At 39.0% G+C, this 20240-nt stretch overlaps 2 protein-coding genes across 2 annotated transcripts; both read left to right on the forward strand.

Moving 5' to 3' along the window:
* The first annotated feature begins 4669 nt into the window (after window positions 1–4669).
* On the forward strand, window positions 4670–6167 carry LOC124381174 (free fatty acid receptor 4-like). Its single transcript, XM_046842591.1, has 3 exons — window positions 4670–5194; window positions 5278–5409; window positions 5820–6167. The coding sequence occupies exons 1-3, from the start codon at window positions 4670–4672 to the stop codon at window positions 6165–6167; spliced, it is 1005 nt and encodes a 334-aa protein (XP_046698547.1).
* A 3172-nt stretch (window positions 6168–9339) lies between these two features.
* lgi1a (leucine-rich, glioma inactivated 1a) lies at window positions 9340–19967 on the forward strand. Its single transcript, XM_046842917.1, has 8 exons — window positions 9340–10239; window positions 10492–10563; window positions 14510–14581; window positions 14688–14759; window positions 17844–17915; window positions 18011–18180; window positions 18270–18434; window positions 18538–19967. Exons 1-8 carry the CDS (start codon window positions 10031–10033, stop codon window positions 19353–19355), a joined length of 1650 nt encoding a protein of 549 aa, XP_046698873.1. The 5' UTR covers window positions 9340–10030; the 3' UTR covers window positions 19356–19967.
* The last annotated feature ends 273 nt before the right edge of the window (window positions 19968–20240 follow it).

A 20240-nucleotide genomic window follows, 5' to 3' on the forward strand; every position in this document is an offset into this window, starting at 1 on the left:
TTTCTCTGTGTATTCAGCATAAGATCATGTTCTAGAGGCATCATCATGGATAAGAACCAATAAGCTCCAATCCACCTGCATGTTTGACTGTGTGGATGTGAGGCAGTCTGATCCTCCTCTAGTCAAGTCAAGTCAAGTTTATTTCTATAGTGTTTTTCACAACAGACATTGTCTCAAAGCAGCTTTACAGAATTGAACAGTTAAGGTGAACGATGTGTATTTTTCCCTGATGAGCAGCCATGATGACTGTGGCAAAGAAAAACTCCCTTAGATGTTATGAGGAAGAAACCTTGAGAGGAACCAGACTCAAAAGGGAAACCCATCCTCATTTGGGTGACATCAAGAGTGTGATTATAGTCTTTAAACAATACAGAACACTGGCGAGTGAGAACTAACATGAGCAGTGGCGTGTAAGATTATGAGTAATGATCTTTCTACAGTCTTATACAGTCATTTGTGGTTATAAAACTAGGAGCTACTGAGCAACTCATAAAATAGCTCACCATTTGCAATCATCAAATGATCTCCTCTCTCGTGTTCTCCGTCTTAGAGAAGTTTCTTTTAGAAAATAAAAAAAAAAAAACACCAAAATGTGGATTCATTTGTACACAAAACTTCCAGACAGTGCTCCTTCCCATCCATCCCTCAATGCTTTAATGTATAATGAGATTGGTTCAACTAATTTGCTTACTATTTTACTATTGGGATATAAATATTAATAATATTGATGTAAAGACTAACTAAAATGAATTAACTAAACAAATCCAAACCATATTTGTCAAAATAAGGCTATAGAATAATAATTAATTCAATTGAGATCAAACAAATTGAGCCACAAGAAAAGGGATCCGTGAGCCCCCTGTGAACGTGTCCACCTGGAGACGGGCTCTGATATCCAGCAGAGGATGAACTGTGCTCATAGACTGCATTTCTGGAGGTGTTAATGAGCCCATGCACCGATTCCCATTAAAGAATCACGAGGGCTTGAAGATCACCGCCATTCAATATTGATTTTTACCCTTTTTCTGTGTGCACAGAGATTTCTCCAGATCCTTTGAAACTTTTTATGATATTATGTTCTCTAACTGTTTTGCAATTTGTTGTTAAGTAACAACATGTTCTGCCCATCTTTTACTTCCTTGAGACTTTGCCTCTCTAAGATTAGAGAGGATAACATTGTTTAAACCCAATCATCTTACTGACATGTTGTCAATTCACCTAATTCATCGCAAAATGTTTCTCCAACTGTTTCATTTTTCTACTTTTTCCAGAACTTTGTTGCCCTGTCCCAAATTTTTCGAGACATGTTGCAGCCACCAAATAAAAAAAAATACCGTATTTTTTTATTTACATGGTAAATGTTCTCAGAATAAACATGTATTCTATGTTCTATTGTGAATAAAAATATGAGACTTGCAAACCATTTCATTGTATTTACATTTTACCCAGAATCCCTTTTTTAAATTTTTTCTTAAATTTTTTTTATTGTATTTAGAAAAGCGAAATTTGCAGATACTGCGATGCTATAAAAAACTTTTCGGAGAGCTCTATAGAGAACGACAGAAGAAGCAGCAGTTGCTGACCCAAGTCCAGAAGATCAGGAAAGACCTGGAGGAGGAGAGGCTGAAGTGTGCAGAGCTTCCAAAAGAATGTTTTTCAGTCAATTGTATAATCAAGAATTTAACAAAGGAACATTTTTACACCGAATTGCACACGAGTGATAAATATAGACAACAATCACTGGTTTTAAGTGGGCGAATATCCTGTCATGAATATGTTATGACAAGAATTGGCATACATGTGTATTTATTTAAACATTGTTCTCACCCCCAGTAATACAGCAGGAGTAGAGTAGTTGTGTAGTAGTAGTAGTAGAGTGGCATTGGGCAGATGTGTGCTTGGCAAAGCTGGCAATAGACGTTAGGTTACATAGTTGAACATGTGGTTATACTGGTGTTTACATCTCAAATCATAGCTGATTATTATTAATAATCATAATTAGATTCGTACTCTTGTATTCCGAGTGACAGTGCTAAACAAACATCATCACCGGATTGATGTTACCATTTTAGCCTTTAGCTTTTGCCCACACTGTGCTTGAAAACCACCAGAACATGCATCCCATTCCTCATTCTGAGTAATAATAATTAAATTAATATATCTTCATTGGCCTACACAGGTGCTTGATACAGCAGCTAGAATCTAAACTCTGTATCCAGTGCGCTAATCGGCTTAAACGCTGTGTCTCCAGTATGCTAATTGGCTTAGCATTCAGCCCCGGCTTACTCAGTCTTTGTTACTGGGCATAGTGTTGGGGTGTTGAGAAGCGTCTATAAAACGTGAAATGTTTTTTGTTTACCCACATAATGCACTTATGCTAAGGCCATGGTTTAAACCCAATCATTTCTAATCATGTTTTGCATATCTTTTAAGCTAATTTTGAAAATGTTAAAAATTCACTAAGCAGTAGAAATGTAAAATCTGATGTCTAAAAACTTGTCATTTTGATGTTTAGATCGTACCTATTTCCATGTAGTGTTCCATATCACTGGACTTGTGTCACACAAAACTGTCAGGTACGATCTACATGGAAACCAGTGAGGCAGAGAAACAATTTAGACTTAAACAGAAGCATTATGTTTCTGTGGGATCTGTTATTATTACTCTGTTTGCAAGCTACTATGCTACAATGAGTACTGCTACACTTGTCTTTTATTACTATGGATGTTTACCAAGGAAGCAGATGGTTGTGTGGGATTCCATTAGCGTGTATTATGTAGGTTAATGTTTTTATCCAATGCCATTCATTCATTCATACATTTATTTATGCATTTATTTAATAATACATTTAATGTGCTATCCTGGTTGTCGTCACCTTCAGATCCAACTGTATGCCGAGGATCTTAAAGAAGAGAAACATGATAATCAGCATCTAAAAATGCTGCTTCATGACTTCTGAAGGAGCTGCGAAAGGACCAAATGGTAAAATCTGAATCTGCAGTAAAACTCCCACAGTTACAGTACATCCATTACACAGATTATGCCATATGAGTTGTGTTTGTTGTGGACTGCAGGAGACATCATCGTCTTCATCATCTGTGTTAAATGCCTACACTGAACTGAAATTTCCATGGAAATTCCTCAAAACTTTTGATCACCCACAGAAGCTCACAATCTCTTGGATTAGTTTTCTGGAATTTTCCAATTGTAGATCTCAGTATCCAACCAGTCACCATAGAGAGCTTCTAGTACATATTGAGCAGTGCTTTCTTTATAAAGATAATAATAAAGTAAAGTGCACAACATTTTCAATTTGGAAACATCTAAATATGCTTTTTTATACTTTTCATGTGTACTTTACTTTATTTTACACAGTGACATTTCTTCGCATATATCAATGATGTTAGGAAGCTGGGGTCAGACCTCAGGGCCAGCCATGTTACAGGGCCCCTGGAGCACAGAGGGTTAATGTCCTTGCTCAAGGGCCCTGAGAGTGGCAGCTTGGCAATGCTGGGGGTTGAATTTCCTGACCTTCTGATCAGTAACCCAGAGCCTTAACCACTGAGCTAGCACTCCCCCCTAGTCTTCACACATCCCAGCTGGGGATAAGAGCGCAGGGTCAACTGTGGTACAGAGCCCCTGGAGTAAATAGGGTTAAGTGATAAACTTTGGCAGCTTGGCAGTGCTGCCTCATTTTAATGTATTGTTGTAGATATTCACTATGTACAAATACTAGGTTTCAGTTATGCAGAAATGTGTAATGCTCTGGATTTTCTGTTTTTTTTTTTACTTTCATTCAAACAGTTCTTATAAAATTTGTATGTGGGTTAAAGTCAGAGCTCTATAGCAGGCCACTTGAGATCTTCCACTGCAACCCATATAAAACCATATCTTCATGGAGCTGTCTTTGGTGCACAGAGGTATGCTGGAACCTGTTTGCATCTGCTAGTTCAAGTGGAGGAAATATTTCAGGTTTCCACATTCAAATACATCCTATAGAGTTAAATAACTTTGTAGTTTGTGGAAAAACCACATACAGTATGGCCGAATATTTTTGTCCATACATTGAATGTAAATGATGTGCAGTATATTAAAGATGAATGACTTTACACTGATGCGTCAGACTCCTGAAGGGATCATTTTACTTACCGTTAAACTAAAATGCACCTGTTTAAATGTGAAAAAATACACATGCTATAGAGTTCAATACAGCTGTGTTCCTGAAGATGAAAAAATATTGATTTGCAAATGTACTTGAATGATAAGCTGGGAACATTACTGTATTTACCCAACAGGGCAAGCGTTATTGCAGTCGCTTTTTAAACACCTCAGTTGTCAAGGAGGTTTTCATGGCTGTAATGCCACAGACGACATCACAGGCGAAGCGATGCAGTAATCCCATTATCCATTCAGCTAGAAAGAGTTGTTGACTTATTAGAAAATAAGCAGAGAGCTTAGATCCATTAAAACTTCTCCAAAGTCCCCAAAATAGAGCTTATAGGTAAAAAAGTTAGTTTATAAGTCTCAGGGCGGTGCAGTCTTTATGACTGTAGTAAGCAGGAAAAGGGAAGTCCTAGTTGTTATAGCAGGCGTGGTATACTAAACCAGATGATGCTGAGGAGTTATAGAGTTACGGTCCATGTATCAGCGAGAGAAAAAGTTACTCTTGATGGAACCTACATCCCATCTCCATGTGCAGAACTTCTCCTATTTCTCCTACTTCTCTGAGCTCCAGCATTCGTTCTGGTTTGTGCCAATAATCGAGACCATGGTTCTACTGGTCCTCTTTATGATCTCGGCAGTTGGCAACTTTGGCGCACTTATACTGGTCACCCAGGAGAGGCGACTAGCTAACAACACCATCTTAACCACGAACCTTTTCCTGGCTGACCTTTTGTTCATCAGCACCGTTCCTTTCATCATTTCTGTCAGGTGGACCAAGGTGTGGAAGCTGGGCTCTGCTGCCTGCCACTTGATCTTGTACTTTATCAGCGTGAGTGGCCTCGTTACCATCACCACGCTGGCTGCAATCAGTATCGAGAGACTGCTTGCAATCTTGAAGATGGAGGCCACACCCAGCCTAAATCACAGATGGAAAAACGGAGTGCTGCTTCTTATCTGGTGCTTTTCCGCTGTTGCAATGTTACCTCTGTCACTGTTCTCCCGGGTGATACCGGTCATCTCCCCTCAACAGGTCATGACGGTCCTTTTTTTTTCACTATATTACTCTACTAAGGTTTGAGAGTGTACTATTTAGCTTTATGCCTTTGTTTACAGGAAGAACTGCATATATGTGCTCTTGTGTGGCCTCATGTAAAAGGTGAGATCATGTGGTACGCTGTCTTCCTTGCGTTAGGCTTCCTGGTACCTGGTTCTAGCATTGTAATCAGTTACACCAAAATCTTACAGGTAAAAGATCTACATTTATGTATGAACACTACTTGTATCTCATTTAAACACGTGTCAGATGCTGTTAACTGCTGACTATTAGCATATCAGCACAAGAAGTGATAGAGCAGTGAAATCACAAACACAAATGATTTATATTACACTAATAATAATAATAATAATACAAATTATAGTAATACTATAACTATCACATAATAAATATTTTTGACTTATATTCTCTTATATTTTAAACTTATAGACCCTTTTACTTAATGCACAATTTTTAAACAGCAGATAGTGATTACATTTCACTGCAAGTTGTATTCTGCATATAACTATGTTTAAAACAAATACAAATCTAGAATATTGAATAAGAATAAGAATAATAATGATAATACTATGATGCTGAATCGTTCTTTTTCCCGAAACAGATCAACCGGCGTTCCAAAAGGAGACTCCACTCGACTGCATTGCGACAACGAGCACGTTGCGTATCTAAACAGGACTACAGACTTTTCCGCACACTCCTCGTTCTCATGTTGTCCTTCTTCATCATGTGGAGTCCCATCTTTATCTTCACTTTGCTCATTCTCATTCACAACTTCCAAGTCCATCTTCCCATAACCTCCTCCATGTTTGTTTGGGTACTGACCTTCACCATGGCTAACTCAGCCCTTAACCCGGTGCTCTACAGCCTCTGCCAGCTAAAGCGTAAATGGTTGAAGCTTTGCTGTTCCACACCGATCACACCAGGTCAAAAAACTGCTACTCAGTATTGAATTAATAATGCTTATCTAAGCTTTTTTTTTATTCTTATTGATTTAATAAAATCTTATCATCTTATCAAACATACTGCCAAAACCAATCACCTGATCGAAGCATAAAAATATTTACATAGCTACAGCTTCTATTACATTTATTATGTGTATATTGGTCATAACATTTTTATTTTCATTATAGTCAGTAGACTGTATGCTGATAGCAGTAAAAGATAGAAAGAAAACAATAAGCTTATGTAAATGGTGATATGATGTGCTGTAGTTGGGAATTGAGTGAGTGCTACTTTATAAAAAATCACACTACAATTTGCTTTCAGGTCATAAAAAGAGATCACACAGTTTCCCTCATTTGTTACATGATATTACAGAAAAAGAGCCATTGTAGTATTTGATTTCTCATTAGAAACCTGTCTTTATAGGAACGTGTACTTAATAGGAACGTGTACGTGCTTACTTAAATGATTTCACTTTAAGAAACCGGGTAACCTGTGTAGATGATTCAGTTTTCAAAGACAAGTGTTGACAAGTCGACCTTTTATGCTGTGGCAGTTTTCTAGACTGACTTTATACTCTGAACACTGCTGTTTTTCCTCTGTAATTAAAACAAATGAATATAACAGACCTCGTTAGCTCAGAATGATTCGCCAAGATTCGAATGGCAAATATGGATTTTGGGGTTTAGAATATCTCCAACATGTTTCTGGTCCTGATTTTGCATCCATGAATATTTATAATCTACATATTTTTAATTTATGTATTTAATAAATGACTTATTCTTTGCCTGCTATAGAAAAGTACTACAATACACTACAATATTTGTTTTAGTATATTTTCTATTATCCTGAGAATTCTTAGCAATGCTGTGAAGCATGGTGGTGGTAGCTTTACATTGTGGGGATGCTTTAATTAAGGAAAGTTTAATGGGGACAAATACAGCCAAAAAAATCAGATGGAAAACAGATTTGGTAATGCACCACTTATAGTGCGTTTTTCCATTGAAAAAGTACGTAGCCGTTCTTCAAAGAATTTATAGATTTATATAGCGGTTATAGCGTTTTATAGCGAAAAGAACTGCACGTGTTTAAAGAATTTAATTTCTCCCCCTTGGTTAAAAACAATCACTTGTGTGAACACAGCATTTAGTATTGACTTCCCACAACCCACAGTGCATATATTAGAAATCTGCCTCCTGACTACCCACTCCATAATTAGCACATATGTGTCTCTAATAATGGAAAGACAGGGAACTCTACAGAGCAGGGATTTATTACAGACTTGTGAGGAAAAAGGATACAAAAGGAAAAAAGAATAACCATTTGAAAACCAGTCTGTAGACTAAGCAAACATAAAAGAAAAAGGTTTTATTGGTATGATGAGACTAAAATGGAAATCTTTTGGCCTGTTCATCAGAAACCCGAAACAACTTAATATCCTGAGAATAGTTATACATGTTGTGAAGCATGGTGGTGGTAGCTTAGAATTTTTGGAATGTTTTTTATTAGCGGGGTAGAAAAACAGGAAGAAATGGTTGATGGAGCCAAACACAGGATAATAAAGGAAAAAAACTGTTTCAGTCCATAAGGACAGAGAAGTGTACTTAGGGTACTGCTGAGGGCACATGGGTGTGGTTCAGTAAATGCATTGTTGTGATTTTAAGCCAGTGGCAAAGTTTGAATAGTTAGTCTTTTAAATGAGTCTCCATTTAATCAAACAGCTTAGGGATTTTGGCTGAGAAGAATGGACAGAATTATCAGAATCCCAGTGTCCAAAGCTGAATCACTCTAAAAAAAAGTTCTAAATGCAGCCAGAAGGTGGCAGTATTGATACAGGGGACTGAATATTGACGTAAACATCAAATGCATGGTTCTATTGCACCTATGCACAAAGCCAGCTCCATTAAGATACAGCTTACATGGAGTGAAAGATCTTGATTGTCCTGCTATAGAGCTCTGGGGCTTAAGGCTTTGGGTTCGGAAGGTCAGGGGTTCAAGCGTCATTGTCACCAAGCTGCCATTCTTAGACCCCTGAGCAAGACCTTTAACCCTCTCTGCTCCGGGGGTGCTGTATCATGACTGACCATGCGCTCTGACCCCAGATTCCTAACAAGCTGGGATATGCAATGAAATCAAATAGTAAATGCCTCTTTCTGTCTCTGGCTTCAACCCTACTGTACACCTTTGGGATAAATTGGAATGATCTCTGCACCTCACCTCAGCTACACAAGTACCTTGTTGAAATCGCCACCAAGAATGGAGGATATTTAATCTGAAGAAAATCTGGCTATTAAATATATTATTGGTGTAATAATGCTGATTAATTTAGAGGTTTGTTTATTTTTAGACAGAATTTTGTGGGGAAAAATGGAAAGGGGACAAAGTCAAGAAACCATGTCAAAGAAAAGGGAAATGCAGTACAGCATGGTTGAGAACATTTACTGTCTGGTTGATGGTTTATTTATAAAAAGAGAGATGCATTGTCCAGTTCCATTTTTGTGTCATCAAACTTGTGTTGGGCCACATGACCTTTCCCATGGGACCCCCCCGGACTGGTTCTTGGTCCCCACCCCTGTGCCACCCCATTAAAAAAATCCAATAATCACCCCTGGTAAGAGGGCATGAAGAGAATAAGTTAGGAATAAAACGTTTCCTCTTCAGTCTTATTTTTTTAATTCACGTGTTACTTGGAATTGTGAAGGATTTAACGTGCTGGTAGTGGAAAGCATTTACGGGGACCATTAGATTTCACATTAAAACCAATACCATTCTAATTCTAACCGTCCTATTCAAATTTCTATTTCAATTCCTCCTGGACTTTTCAGCACGCAGGGTTTTACTGTCCAGCAACCTATACTTGGTGGACAAAAGGACACCTGAGTATCAGATACAAGATTTTGTATGTGTTTTGTTGAATATCCCATTCCACATTTAGTCCCCATCTGCTCTTATTATAACCTCCAGTCTTCTGGAAAGATGTTCCACTAGTTTTTGTAGTGTGTGTGTGTGTGTGTGTGTGTGTGTGTGTGTGTGTGTGCTTGTTTGATTTGAATATCAGGGTCTTCATAAAGACAGCAGATCTACAGTCAGACCCTGTGCACAAGCAGCTTTGCTTCCACACAGACACTGTGTATGTGATTCTAATATAACAACGCCCACCTCCGTCTCCATGGAGAACTGGAAGAAACGCCCACCAGTGTGTAGCAGAGGGGTTGGAGGAGGAGAAGGTGGTGGTGATGGAGGTGTGAAGACTCGTTTGGCAGCAGTACCGTAGCATTAAAAGAGATGTTGAAAACGAAAAGACAATATAGAAAAAAAAGAATGATATTTCGGCTGTGAGGACAAGGGATTTATTGCACCGTCCTCCATTCCTCTGGAGAACCAGTCTCAGTCTCAGAGCATCAGGAGGACAGGACTGTGTGTTACGCAGTAAACCCCCCAACAACACAACCTGGGGGTGGGGGGGATTCCGCTCTTCCATGCAAGGCGTGGCTGAGAGAGAAAGAGAGAGAGTGAGGGAGAGAGAGAGGACGATAGATAGATAGATAGATAGATAGATAGATAGATAGATAGATAGATAGATAGATAGATAGATAGAGATTATCTCTACAGGGTCTGTGCGCACCTGTCCGTCTTCTTTACGCACGGATATTTTCTCCATCACTGGTGGCGCTGCGACAAAGAAGAGAAGAGAAGAGAAGAGAAGAGAAGAGAAGAAGAGAAGAGAAGAGAAGAGAAGAGAAGAGGGAACGAGACATCGCGCGCTGTAGTCTCACGTCCACCTCCTCCATCTTCACCTCGTTCCCTCGTTTCATGAACGGTGGGGTCCTCCGTGCGCGCGGGTTTCCGGGAGCTGGCTGACTGGTTGACATGGGGCCGGTGAGCGCGCGAGGCTTGTGCTCGATGTGCGTGGCGGCGTCGCTCGCGCTGTTGCTGCTGCCGCCGCTGCCCGCGCGCCTCGCCGAGGGCCGGCGGCGCGCCGCGCGCTGCCCGCCGAGCTGCACGTGCGCCAAGGACACCGCGCTGTGCTCGGGCGGCTCCTCCATCCCGCGCGGCTTCCCTCCCGACGTCGTCTCGCTGTGAGTCCCGCAAGCCCAGTGTGTGTGTGTGTGTGTGTGTGTGTGTGTGTGTCTGTCTGTCTGTCTGTCTGTCTGTCTGTCTATCTATCTATCTATCTATCTATCTATCTATCTATCTATCTATCTATCTATCTATCTATCTATCTATCTATCTATCCATTCTCATATGAAATCCTTTCCAATTGCTTCTTCACCTATTTATTTATTTATTTATTTATTTATTTATTTGTTCTTCCCTCCCATATTCTGAAGATCCTTCGTGAAGTCTAGCTTCAGTGAAATCCCCAAGGAGAGCTTCATTCACACCCCAGCACTCCACCTCCTGTAAGCTCCACCATTACAACATGTACAACAGTGTCATTACAGTAAAAACAAAACAATGGGTATGTTACAGTGTGTACAGTGATAGACGTAAACATCACCCAGACAGTAAACTTCTACTGTAAACTCTTTCTCTCTTCAGCTCATAAGAGCTACTAATCAATCTTTTACTCTCATTGGAGTGGTGCTGTGTAGAGTACAGTTTTTCTGTAGAAGCCTGTAAGTACCTGTTAGTGGAAAGATTTCTGCTACTCATCTTTTATGGTTTTATCAACAAATGATTGGTCAGAAAAAGATGCAATGAATGAACCAAAACGAACTCCTTAGACCCTCCCATGCCACCATTTGCTCATTCCTACTCGCACTATGGGGAACTGGTGAACAAAATGCATATTGTCTTCTTGTACATCATGATCATGGAAAATTACCCCAAAACATGGAGCCTTTTCAGTTTCTTGTAGTGTTGATCTGGTTTACTCTGAAAAGCCAGTTTGTATGAAGCCAGTTGCTTCATACAAAGTTTTTTTTTTTCAAATGATCAGATTATGTTTTTCAGCAAGACACTGAAAAACTCAGGCCCACACTGCACAAAGACCTCCAAAAAGTGTCATGAGAATTGACTCTGATTGAGAAATGGACTGTTTGAGTCCATTAGAACTTTATGTCTTACAGTTTTTCTCAGTTGCTTTGGAGCATTTCTCAAATCATCCAGCAAACCAGTAAATACATTTTGCAAATAGCTTTGAAAATTGAAAAAGCCTTTTCCTCGTAACTCCATAGTTCTTCTGTTAAAAACTGAGTATTTGTGTCAATGAACATTTCAGTGCCACCAGAATAAGAAGTCCTTTTTTATCATTGTTCCCAAACAAGATCATGGAAATGTTTAGTCATGTTTGGGTATGACGGTGCACAGTTTTAGTATTTCCTGATGTAAACTCCAGTTTGGATTTTAACGATTGAAAATACAAAATAATGAATGTTGTGTGGCATCTGAATTTTAACAGCACAAATGTACACATTAGTGTATAGGATATCGATTGTAAAAGACCAGATTCACTTTTACTCTACTTACTGTGTTTGTTCGTTCCTTCGTTTTCTGGTTGTTGATCCGTTTTCAAATTCTGTGTTTTGCTCTGTCTGTATTCGCTCGCCCATTGAAGGATTTACCTTTGACCTGTTTTAGAGAACTAGTTGATCATTGGTTGATCTGATGCCAGACACTCGCCTTCATTAGTGACATTCAAGATTCATCTTTTCATCAGTTCATCAATTCAAAACACATTTACAAAAAAAAAATGAATAGAAATTTAATATTGACAGATTATGACAACTGGTTTAACTTTTTTAGATTCAATGACTTATACAATGAACTGGTGCAGAGATGTTTTGGGGTGAAGACTATTCAGGTGAGAACTAGTATAATATATTTTGACTGACAAGAACATAAACAATAGATACAGCAGACACTTGTACACAATCAATTAAATGAATGTACCAAAGCATTCGCAATTTGATTGAAGCAAAGAAAAATCTTGCACAAGTGACTACACGATGTGGAGGTTGAACAAGTAGTTTTTTTCGAATTTTATTTATGATCTAAGAAACGCTCCAAAGCAACTGAGGAAAAACTGTGAACACAAACTAACTGGGAAACTTTTTATCTCCTTATCAGCTGCTTTGAACAACACTGACTCTTCTTTGTGCCAAAGGCTGTCTGCAGGTTTAAAACTGACCAATGATTTGTTGCTATAATCATTAAAAACTTAATATTTGTACCATTTTGGGGCACTGTTTGTCCAGTAGTGTAAAGTTCAAACACATTTCCAAGTAAAAAATTCAGATTTGTTTTATTTCACAGTCACAGTCCACTACTACCAAAAACTGCACTGAACGTCTGTCATCTACACACAAGTAAATGTGCATTGAGGGTGAATCTGCAGTATATACACTATATGGACAAAAGTATTGGCACACCTGTTTTTGCTTTCTTTCCAGCCATATGTGGTACCTTCTACAAACTGTTCCCCCAAAGCTAAAGCACACAATTGTATAGCATGTTTTTTGATTCGGTACCATAAATTTTTCCTTTCACTAGACCCAAAAACCTTTTCCAGCATGAACATGCCCCTGTGCACAAAACTAGCTTCATGAAAATATGGTTTAAAATAAGGGTTTGTGTGGAAGATCTTGAGTGGCCCACTGGAGAACTTTGAACTCAACCCAATTGAGCACCTTTGAGATGAATTGAAACGCTGACTGTACCCCTTACAAAGAGATTAACAGTCTAGAATGGTAGAGTTTATGGTAGGTTTATTTGAACAGAGAGCGAGAAAAAATATAAAAAGAAATCCAGAAAAAAAAGAATTAATATTATATATAAATTAATAAGTATTTGATCCTGTACCAGATCAGCAAAAATTCTGACTCCCACACACCCAAAATAATTGTGTACATTTAAGAAATATAATATCACCTCATTATATGAAAACAAGAGACCCATTACAGAATCAACCGCTTTTATTTAAACCTCTCAACCACCATGGGCCAAAAAGCTGTGAAAGGACGTCAGGGACAAGATTGTAGACCTGCACATCAGCAAGAAGCTTGGTGAAAAAGAGACCACTGTTGGTAGGATAATTCGAAAATGGAAGAAATACAAGATAAGTCAATCGTCCTCGCTCTGGAGCTCCATGCATTATCTCACCTCATGGGGTGAGGATGATTCTGAGAAAGGTGATGGATTAGCCCAGAATTACTCAGGAGGTGCTTGTTAAATGAGCTTAAGGGAGCTGGGACCACAGTCACCAAGAAAACCATTGGTAACACACTGAGGTCCTTCTGCTCAAGAATGCACATGAACAGACTGTCTGAAGTTTGCCGACGAACACCTGAAAAAATCAGAGAAGGCTTTGGAGAATCTGATGTGGTCAGATGAGAGCAAAATTTAGCTCTTTGGCATCAACTTGACCTGCTGTGTTTGGAGGCAGAGAAATTCTGAATATGACCTCAAGAACATGGAAAACTTCACCACATGAACTAGGCCATGCACTGTAGAATCTTGGATGGGAACATCCTGGCCTCAGCAAGAACACTGAAGATTGGTAATGGATGGGTTTCCCAGCATTGACCATGGCCAAAAACATACGGCCAAGGCAAAAATCTGATGGTCCTGTAGCCCATTCCAGCCTTGTGCAGGTCTACAATCCTGTGATAGCTCTTTGGTCTCGCTCATGGTGGTGGAGAGATTTGAAAGGAAGAGGTTGATTCTGTGACAGGTGTCTTTTATTCACATAACGAGGAGTTCTTTCCTAAAGGGACAGGACTAATTTGGGTCCGTGGGAATCGGAATTCTTGCTAATTTGGTACTGGATCAAATACTTATTTTCACTCACTGTTTTTTAATAGATTTTTTTTTATATTCTGTCTCTCTGTTAAAATAAACCTACCATAAAGATTCTAGACTTTGTAAGGGGGTAAACTCACAAACTCAGGAGGGGATCAAATCATTATTTCCCCCACTGTAAACTAAGTTTACTAACCCCCTTGTGGCTTAATGAGCACAAATCTCCACAAGTACACTCTAAAATCTAGTGGAACATCTTGTGTGGAGGTTATTATAAAAGCAAATGGGGACACAATGTGGAATGGGATCATGGGTTCAAAATAGCACATATGAATCTGATGGTCAGGTGTCCACACACTTTTGTCCATATAATCCCTGACTGCAAAAAAAGAAGAGTAGATTGGTATAGTGAATGTACTTGGTTATTTATACTGAAGTCTGTTTTGGATCATCTTAAACAATCTTATGTGTTTGCTACTGTATATTTATTAATTGACACACTGTATATTTGATCATACAGAATTACATAATGCTATTAAAGGGGGCTTTCAGATGTGGGGTTGAAAGATACGAAAGAGTATTTGTTTACATTTTTTTTTGTTTAAGACTTTTCACAGCTAACATGTTCGAGTCTATTAATGAGGATGCCTTCCTTGGTCTTCCGCATTTGGAATATCTGTAAGTGTTGCTTGTTTTTCATTCGTTAGTATTTGCGAAGCAAGTGGTGTATTCAGACATCCACATGTCCATCGAGGTTATGTTTTGTCTCCGTCTTTTTTTACAGGTTTATTGAAAATAATCAAATCAAGTCTGTATCACCTTTTGCCTTCCGAGGTCTCAAGTCCTTAATACACTTGTGAGTATTAAGATATATGTATAAGCTCATTCTGGTCCTTTGGGGTTTGTTTTCCAGAAATAACTGTTAGAGTGCTTCATTCTGTCCTAAAAGGGTCTGATGAATTCTGTGGTCAGTTTTCATTTTACAACCGCAACCGTCAGGCTCAATATCAAGGCTTTAAATGCTTCAGTGCTGCAATTTCACCAAGGCTGTTTCATTCTCTCACCCTGGCAACAAGCTGAAGCTAAAGCAGATTAGGGTTTTTTTTTTGGTTCTTGGAAAGAAACGCAGCTTTTCAAGGAAAAAAAAAAGGCTTTTCTCCTGCCTGACACATTCACTTGCAAAAGAGAGGAGAGTTATGTGAGACTTAAAAACCCCCAATGTTCCTTGTCTCCTTTGGGGTTGCGCTGAGCAGTTCTTGTGAAGACATTCAGCTCAATCAGAGATGAGTTTTTTTTTAAAAAGCAGTAAAAAGCAATCATCATCTGAGTCATTTAAATGCTCTTAAACATTTCTGTCCATGACGTGGTACAGCAGTTCTGGGAAATTACTTCACCGTACCTTTTTCGCATTCGACGTGAATTGACTTGACTGTAAAATTTTAAGGCTATGATGCATCACAGAAACCTCCCGGATCACGCTGCATGATCACAACAACATGGGGGAAAAAAACATGGCTGCAGATCCCACACATGTTAAAGGAAACATAGACAGCTTGGACCTGCTCAGCTTGAGAGTAGTATCATCTTAACACTAAAAATCTTTGCAGTTGTGATTCTAGGTAATTTGTGTAACTCTGTTTTTTATCCCATACTTCTCAATGGATTCTTTAAAACAGCATGTACACTATCTGGACAAAAGTATTGAGCCACCAGACTCTTCCAGCCAAATGTGGTTCTGCCACCAAAACTGATACCTATTTCTTTTGAATTAGGAGACCCAAACCTTTTCCAGCATTACAGTTCCCTTATGTGCAAATCCAGCTCCGTAATGACATGGTTTAAAGTGGAAGATCATGAGTGGCCTGCTATAGAGCTCCAATCCTATTGAACAACTTTGGGATCATTTGGAATGCACCTCAGTTCTCATCACCCCACATCGTTGCCTGACTTTACTACACCCTTGTCGCCCCAATCGAGCACAAATCTCTATAAGCACACAACATCTTCCCAGAAGAGTGGAGGTTATTATAACTGAAAAAAATGGGGACTAAATGTGGAAGGGGATATTCAAAAAGCACATGAATCTTATAATTAGGAGTCCATAAACCTTTGTTTACTTTTTCGATAGAAAGCCAATGCAGGCAGAGTTGAGAGTTTTCAATCTCTTCTCCTCAGTACTAAACCTAACTTGTATCTAATAGGATGGAGGGATACAGAGGGCTGATATCACACTGAAGGTGATCATTTTCCAATGAGAGTGGAAAACCTGGAGTGTTTAATTTCTTTGACAGCGGAGCAATAGATTTCTTTAACATGTCTTAAAACACAAAGGGACAGCTGGGAGATTATTTACAAAAAATGCTAAACAATATATATATATATATATATATATATATATATATATATATATATATATATATATATAAAAGAAGAAAACTTCACGACAACAAAGTGTGTTATCAGATGACATGCAGCATCCTCCATACAAGATGTTAGAATGACCAAATTATAAATAAAAATCTGTGACTTGCGTCAAATCCGAAGCATTTCCAAGCCGTGCTGTTATTGAAGCTTGACGTCTTCCGACCAATCAGAAACAAGAATGCAGTTGCTAGTGTGCCATTCAGTTGTGTCCAGTTTGACCCTACTGTTTTGAGTTCAGAAACATGTTTGACTGCTTATGGCTTCTCACATTTCAGTGTCAAACAGATGTTCAACACTCAGTATGTGTTTTATAAAAAACCAAAAAAAAAACATTTGACTCGTTGTATATTATTGTATTATATAACACAACCTAAAGTGTTCCAACTAACCCAATGTCTGGAAACAATGGAGACACACATATTAACTGAAGAGTGATCCAACATGTGGTTGTAATTGTCCAATAATAATTCAGTGAAAGTTTTGGAATTGATTCAGTTGGACAGCAATAGCATCATTGTTGAATGTTTTTAAAACTGAACTGCAGGGATGTCCTATCAACAACAGTCCTAGCAATGTGCTCTTACATAAATTCCCTTGCTTACAAAGGCCTGGATATGAAACTAACATAAAACAAACTGCATGAAAACAAGTTACATTTAATGCTTGATTAGTTTAAACCTATAAACCCCAGTAGTCTGAAGTGGTTATGTTTTGTTTGGTTGTATTTCATAGTACCACAAGCACCATGGATACTCAGACCACAGTTTAGAATTTAGAATGTATGAGTAGTTTTCTGTTTCTTAACCTGAAACATTCTGTTCTCTTAAAAACACAATTTGTCAACTCTGATCTGATGAGCTAATTTCTAAAAATTTGCATCCACTATATAGACAAAAGTCCAGCAATATGTCATTCTTCCTCAAACTGTTACTACACATTTTACACACTTGTATAGGACATCCTTGGGTATGGTAGAATTAAATTTCTCTTTAAACTAGGAGACCCAAAACCTGTTCCAGAATGATAATATCCCTGTGTACAAAGCCAGCTCCATTGAGATATAGTTTGCATGGGTTGAAGTGGTAAATCCTAAATAATGAATATCTTGAGTGAACTCAACCCTATTGAACACTATTGGGATGAACTGTAAAGCTGACTGAATTTGCACACAAATCTCCACAGGCACACTCCAAAATCTAGTGGAACATCTTCTCAGAACAGTGGAGTTTATGTTCAAGCAGCACAAAGAATCAAATGCTCAGGTGTCCACATGCTTCTGTCCATAATATTGTAGTTTGCATGAATATATGTATAATTAAAAAAGATGGATAATGATGTAATGCATAATAATGCAGTTTTAATGAAATGCACTTAATCAGAATTTTCACTCCAGGTAGATTTACTTCCTATACTTACGTATATTGATATGTACATTTACATCTCAAATTAAAGAATTATACATTAGAGCTAAAAACAAACCTTTTTGAATGAACATGTTTAATCATTTTCCCTGCAGGAGCCTTGCCTTCAACAGTCTGGAGTCTCTACCAAAAGATCTCTTTAAAGGAGTAGATACTTTGACAAAAGTGTATGTATTTATTTAACTTTCAGCTCTACTATTGGATTAACAGGTTATAAGAAAACCTGATGATGAAACTGTTCTTGATCGTGTGTTTTTTCCAGTGACTTGCGTGGAAATCTGTTCACCTGCGATTGCAAATTGAAGTGGCTGGTGGACTGGATTTATCACACGAACGCAACCGTAGACCAGATATACTGCAACAGCCCTCCAGCATATCAAGGAAAGAAAATCAACGATCTTACTCCACAGTCATTCGATTGCATAACAACTGGTCAGTTCTTCATTCTTACATTCGTATGCCATTATTCAGGAAATGATATTTCAACAATAAGCTTGTGTTTGTTTGTTTTTCCGTTGCAGATTTTTCACTGCTGAAATCTCTCGATTTCCAGTCCATTTCAGTGGAGACATTTACTTTTGGTGGTGACCAGTATGTGGTGTTCGCCCAGCCTTTCATTGGAAGATGTAGCTTCATGGAGTGGGATCATGTACAAATGGAATTTCGGAATTTTGACAACATAACGAGTATGTGTTTTACAGTGTACTGTGATTATCCAAGCAATTAGAAGCAAAGTTTTACACCCCAAAGAAATCACTTAGATATTATGACTTCCTTTTTTTTTAACAGGCACCTCAACTGTTATTTGCAAACCTCTGGTGATCGATGATCAGCTGTTTGTCATTGTAGCTCAGCTCTTCGGTGGTTCGCACATCTACAAGCGAGACATCTCTGCCAACAAGTTCATCAAAATCCAAGACATCGACATCCTAAAAATCCGAAAGCCTAACGACGTGGAGGTGTTCCGCCTGGACGGAGAGTCCTTCTTCGTCATTGCTGACAGCTCCAAAGCCGGTTCGACCACCGTGTACAAGTGGAACGGCAACGGTTTTTACTCGCACCAGTCGCTGCACCCGTGGTACCGAGACACGGACGTGGAGTACCTGGAAATCTCTGGCAAGTCACACCTGATCTTATCCAGCAGCTCACAGCGGCCTGTCGTCTACCAGTGGAACAGGAGCTCTAAGCTGTTCGAGAGGCGCACAGACATCCCCGAGATGGAGGACGTGTATGCCGTGAAACACTTCCAAGTGAAGGCCGAACTCTACGTGTGCCTGACACGCTTCATCGGTGACTCCAAGGTAATGAAATGGGACGGCGCCATGTTCGAAGAGGTTCAGAGCGTGCCGTCGCGAGGCTCCATGGTCTTCCAGCCGTTCACCGTGGCGGACTGGCAGTACGCCATCCTGGGAAGCGACTACTCCTTCACTCAGGTGTACCGCTGGGACGCCAAGAAAGGCCAGTTCATTCACTTCCAAGAGGTCAACATTCAAGCACCAAGAGCGTTCTCGCTGGTGTCCATTGATAACCGAGAGTTCCTCCTGGCATCCAGTTTTAAGGGGCAAACACGCATTTACGAACACTTGATCCTTGACTTAAGTGATTGATTAAATCTAGAATTGGGAGGTGAAGCGATCCTTTCCACTTTGAAGTCAATGGGGAGAAGATACTGATAACTCAGTGATGCTTTCTGGCAGAATGGATGACATGGGTAGCACACATGCATGCCATAGGTGTCCATCATCGCTTGAAATCCATATTGTTAAGCCATGCTCTAACACTTCACTGTTTTGGTGGTTATTGTAAACACCTACTGAAAATAGACCTTTTATTCTATTCTATTTATTTTCCTGTTTGAAACGAGTAAAACTGCTAAATTCAATGTTTACATTTTACCCCCTGCTTTCCATTTGTAAAACTGAATTACATATTTTCTAAGACATGGGACCAAACAAGCAAAAGAATTTGATAGAATTTTAAAATCGTTTTAATCGACGTTGGTTTGTATGATCTGTAAGCGCAACTTTAGACATCGTTTTAATAATTCAATCCAGTAACAGTTATATGTGATTTTGAATTTATACCAGACCATACTATCATGGCATTAATCTATCGGACCAACAATCGTGTTTGAATTCATTATGCCTGCATTGTTTTGGAAACCAAAGGTCAAAACTGAAGCCATGGTTTAAAATTTAAATAAAAACCTTACAATCAAAGTGTACCTGCTTATTTTCTGACTGCATGGTTTTTATCCCCCGAGCTCAGGGGTGTCAAATCTTTTTAACAAAGGGCCGGTGTGGGTGTAGGATTTCATTCCGACCAAGCGAGTCCACACCAAATTCTACCTGTTTAAATCTAATGAATTTCATTTTCGATAACTATCAGGTGTGGCCCTTGATTGGTTGGGATGAAAACCAGCACCCACACCAGTCCTTTGTGGAAAAGATTGGACACCTCTGCCCTAGCCAAAATAACAAAGGTAGCTAGCA

Source organism: Silurus meridionalis, chromosome 28 (genome assembly GCF_014805685.1).
Source record: "Silurus meridionalis isolate SWU-2019-XX chromosome 28, ASM1480568v1, whole genome shotgun sequence".
NCBI classification, from domain to species: Eukaryota; Metazoa; Chordata; class Actinopteri; order Siluriformes; family Siluridae; genus Silurus; species Silurus meridionalis.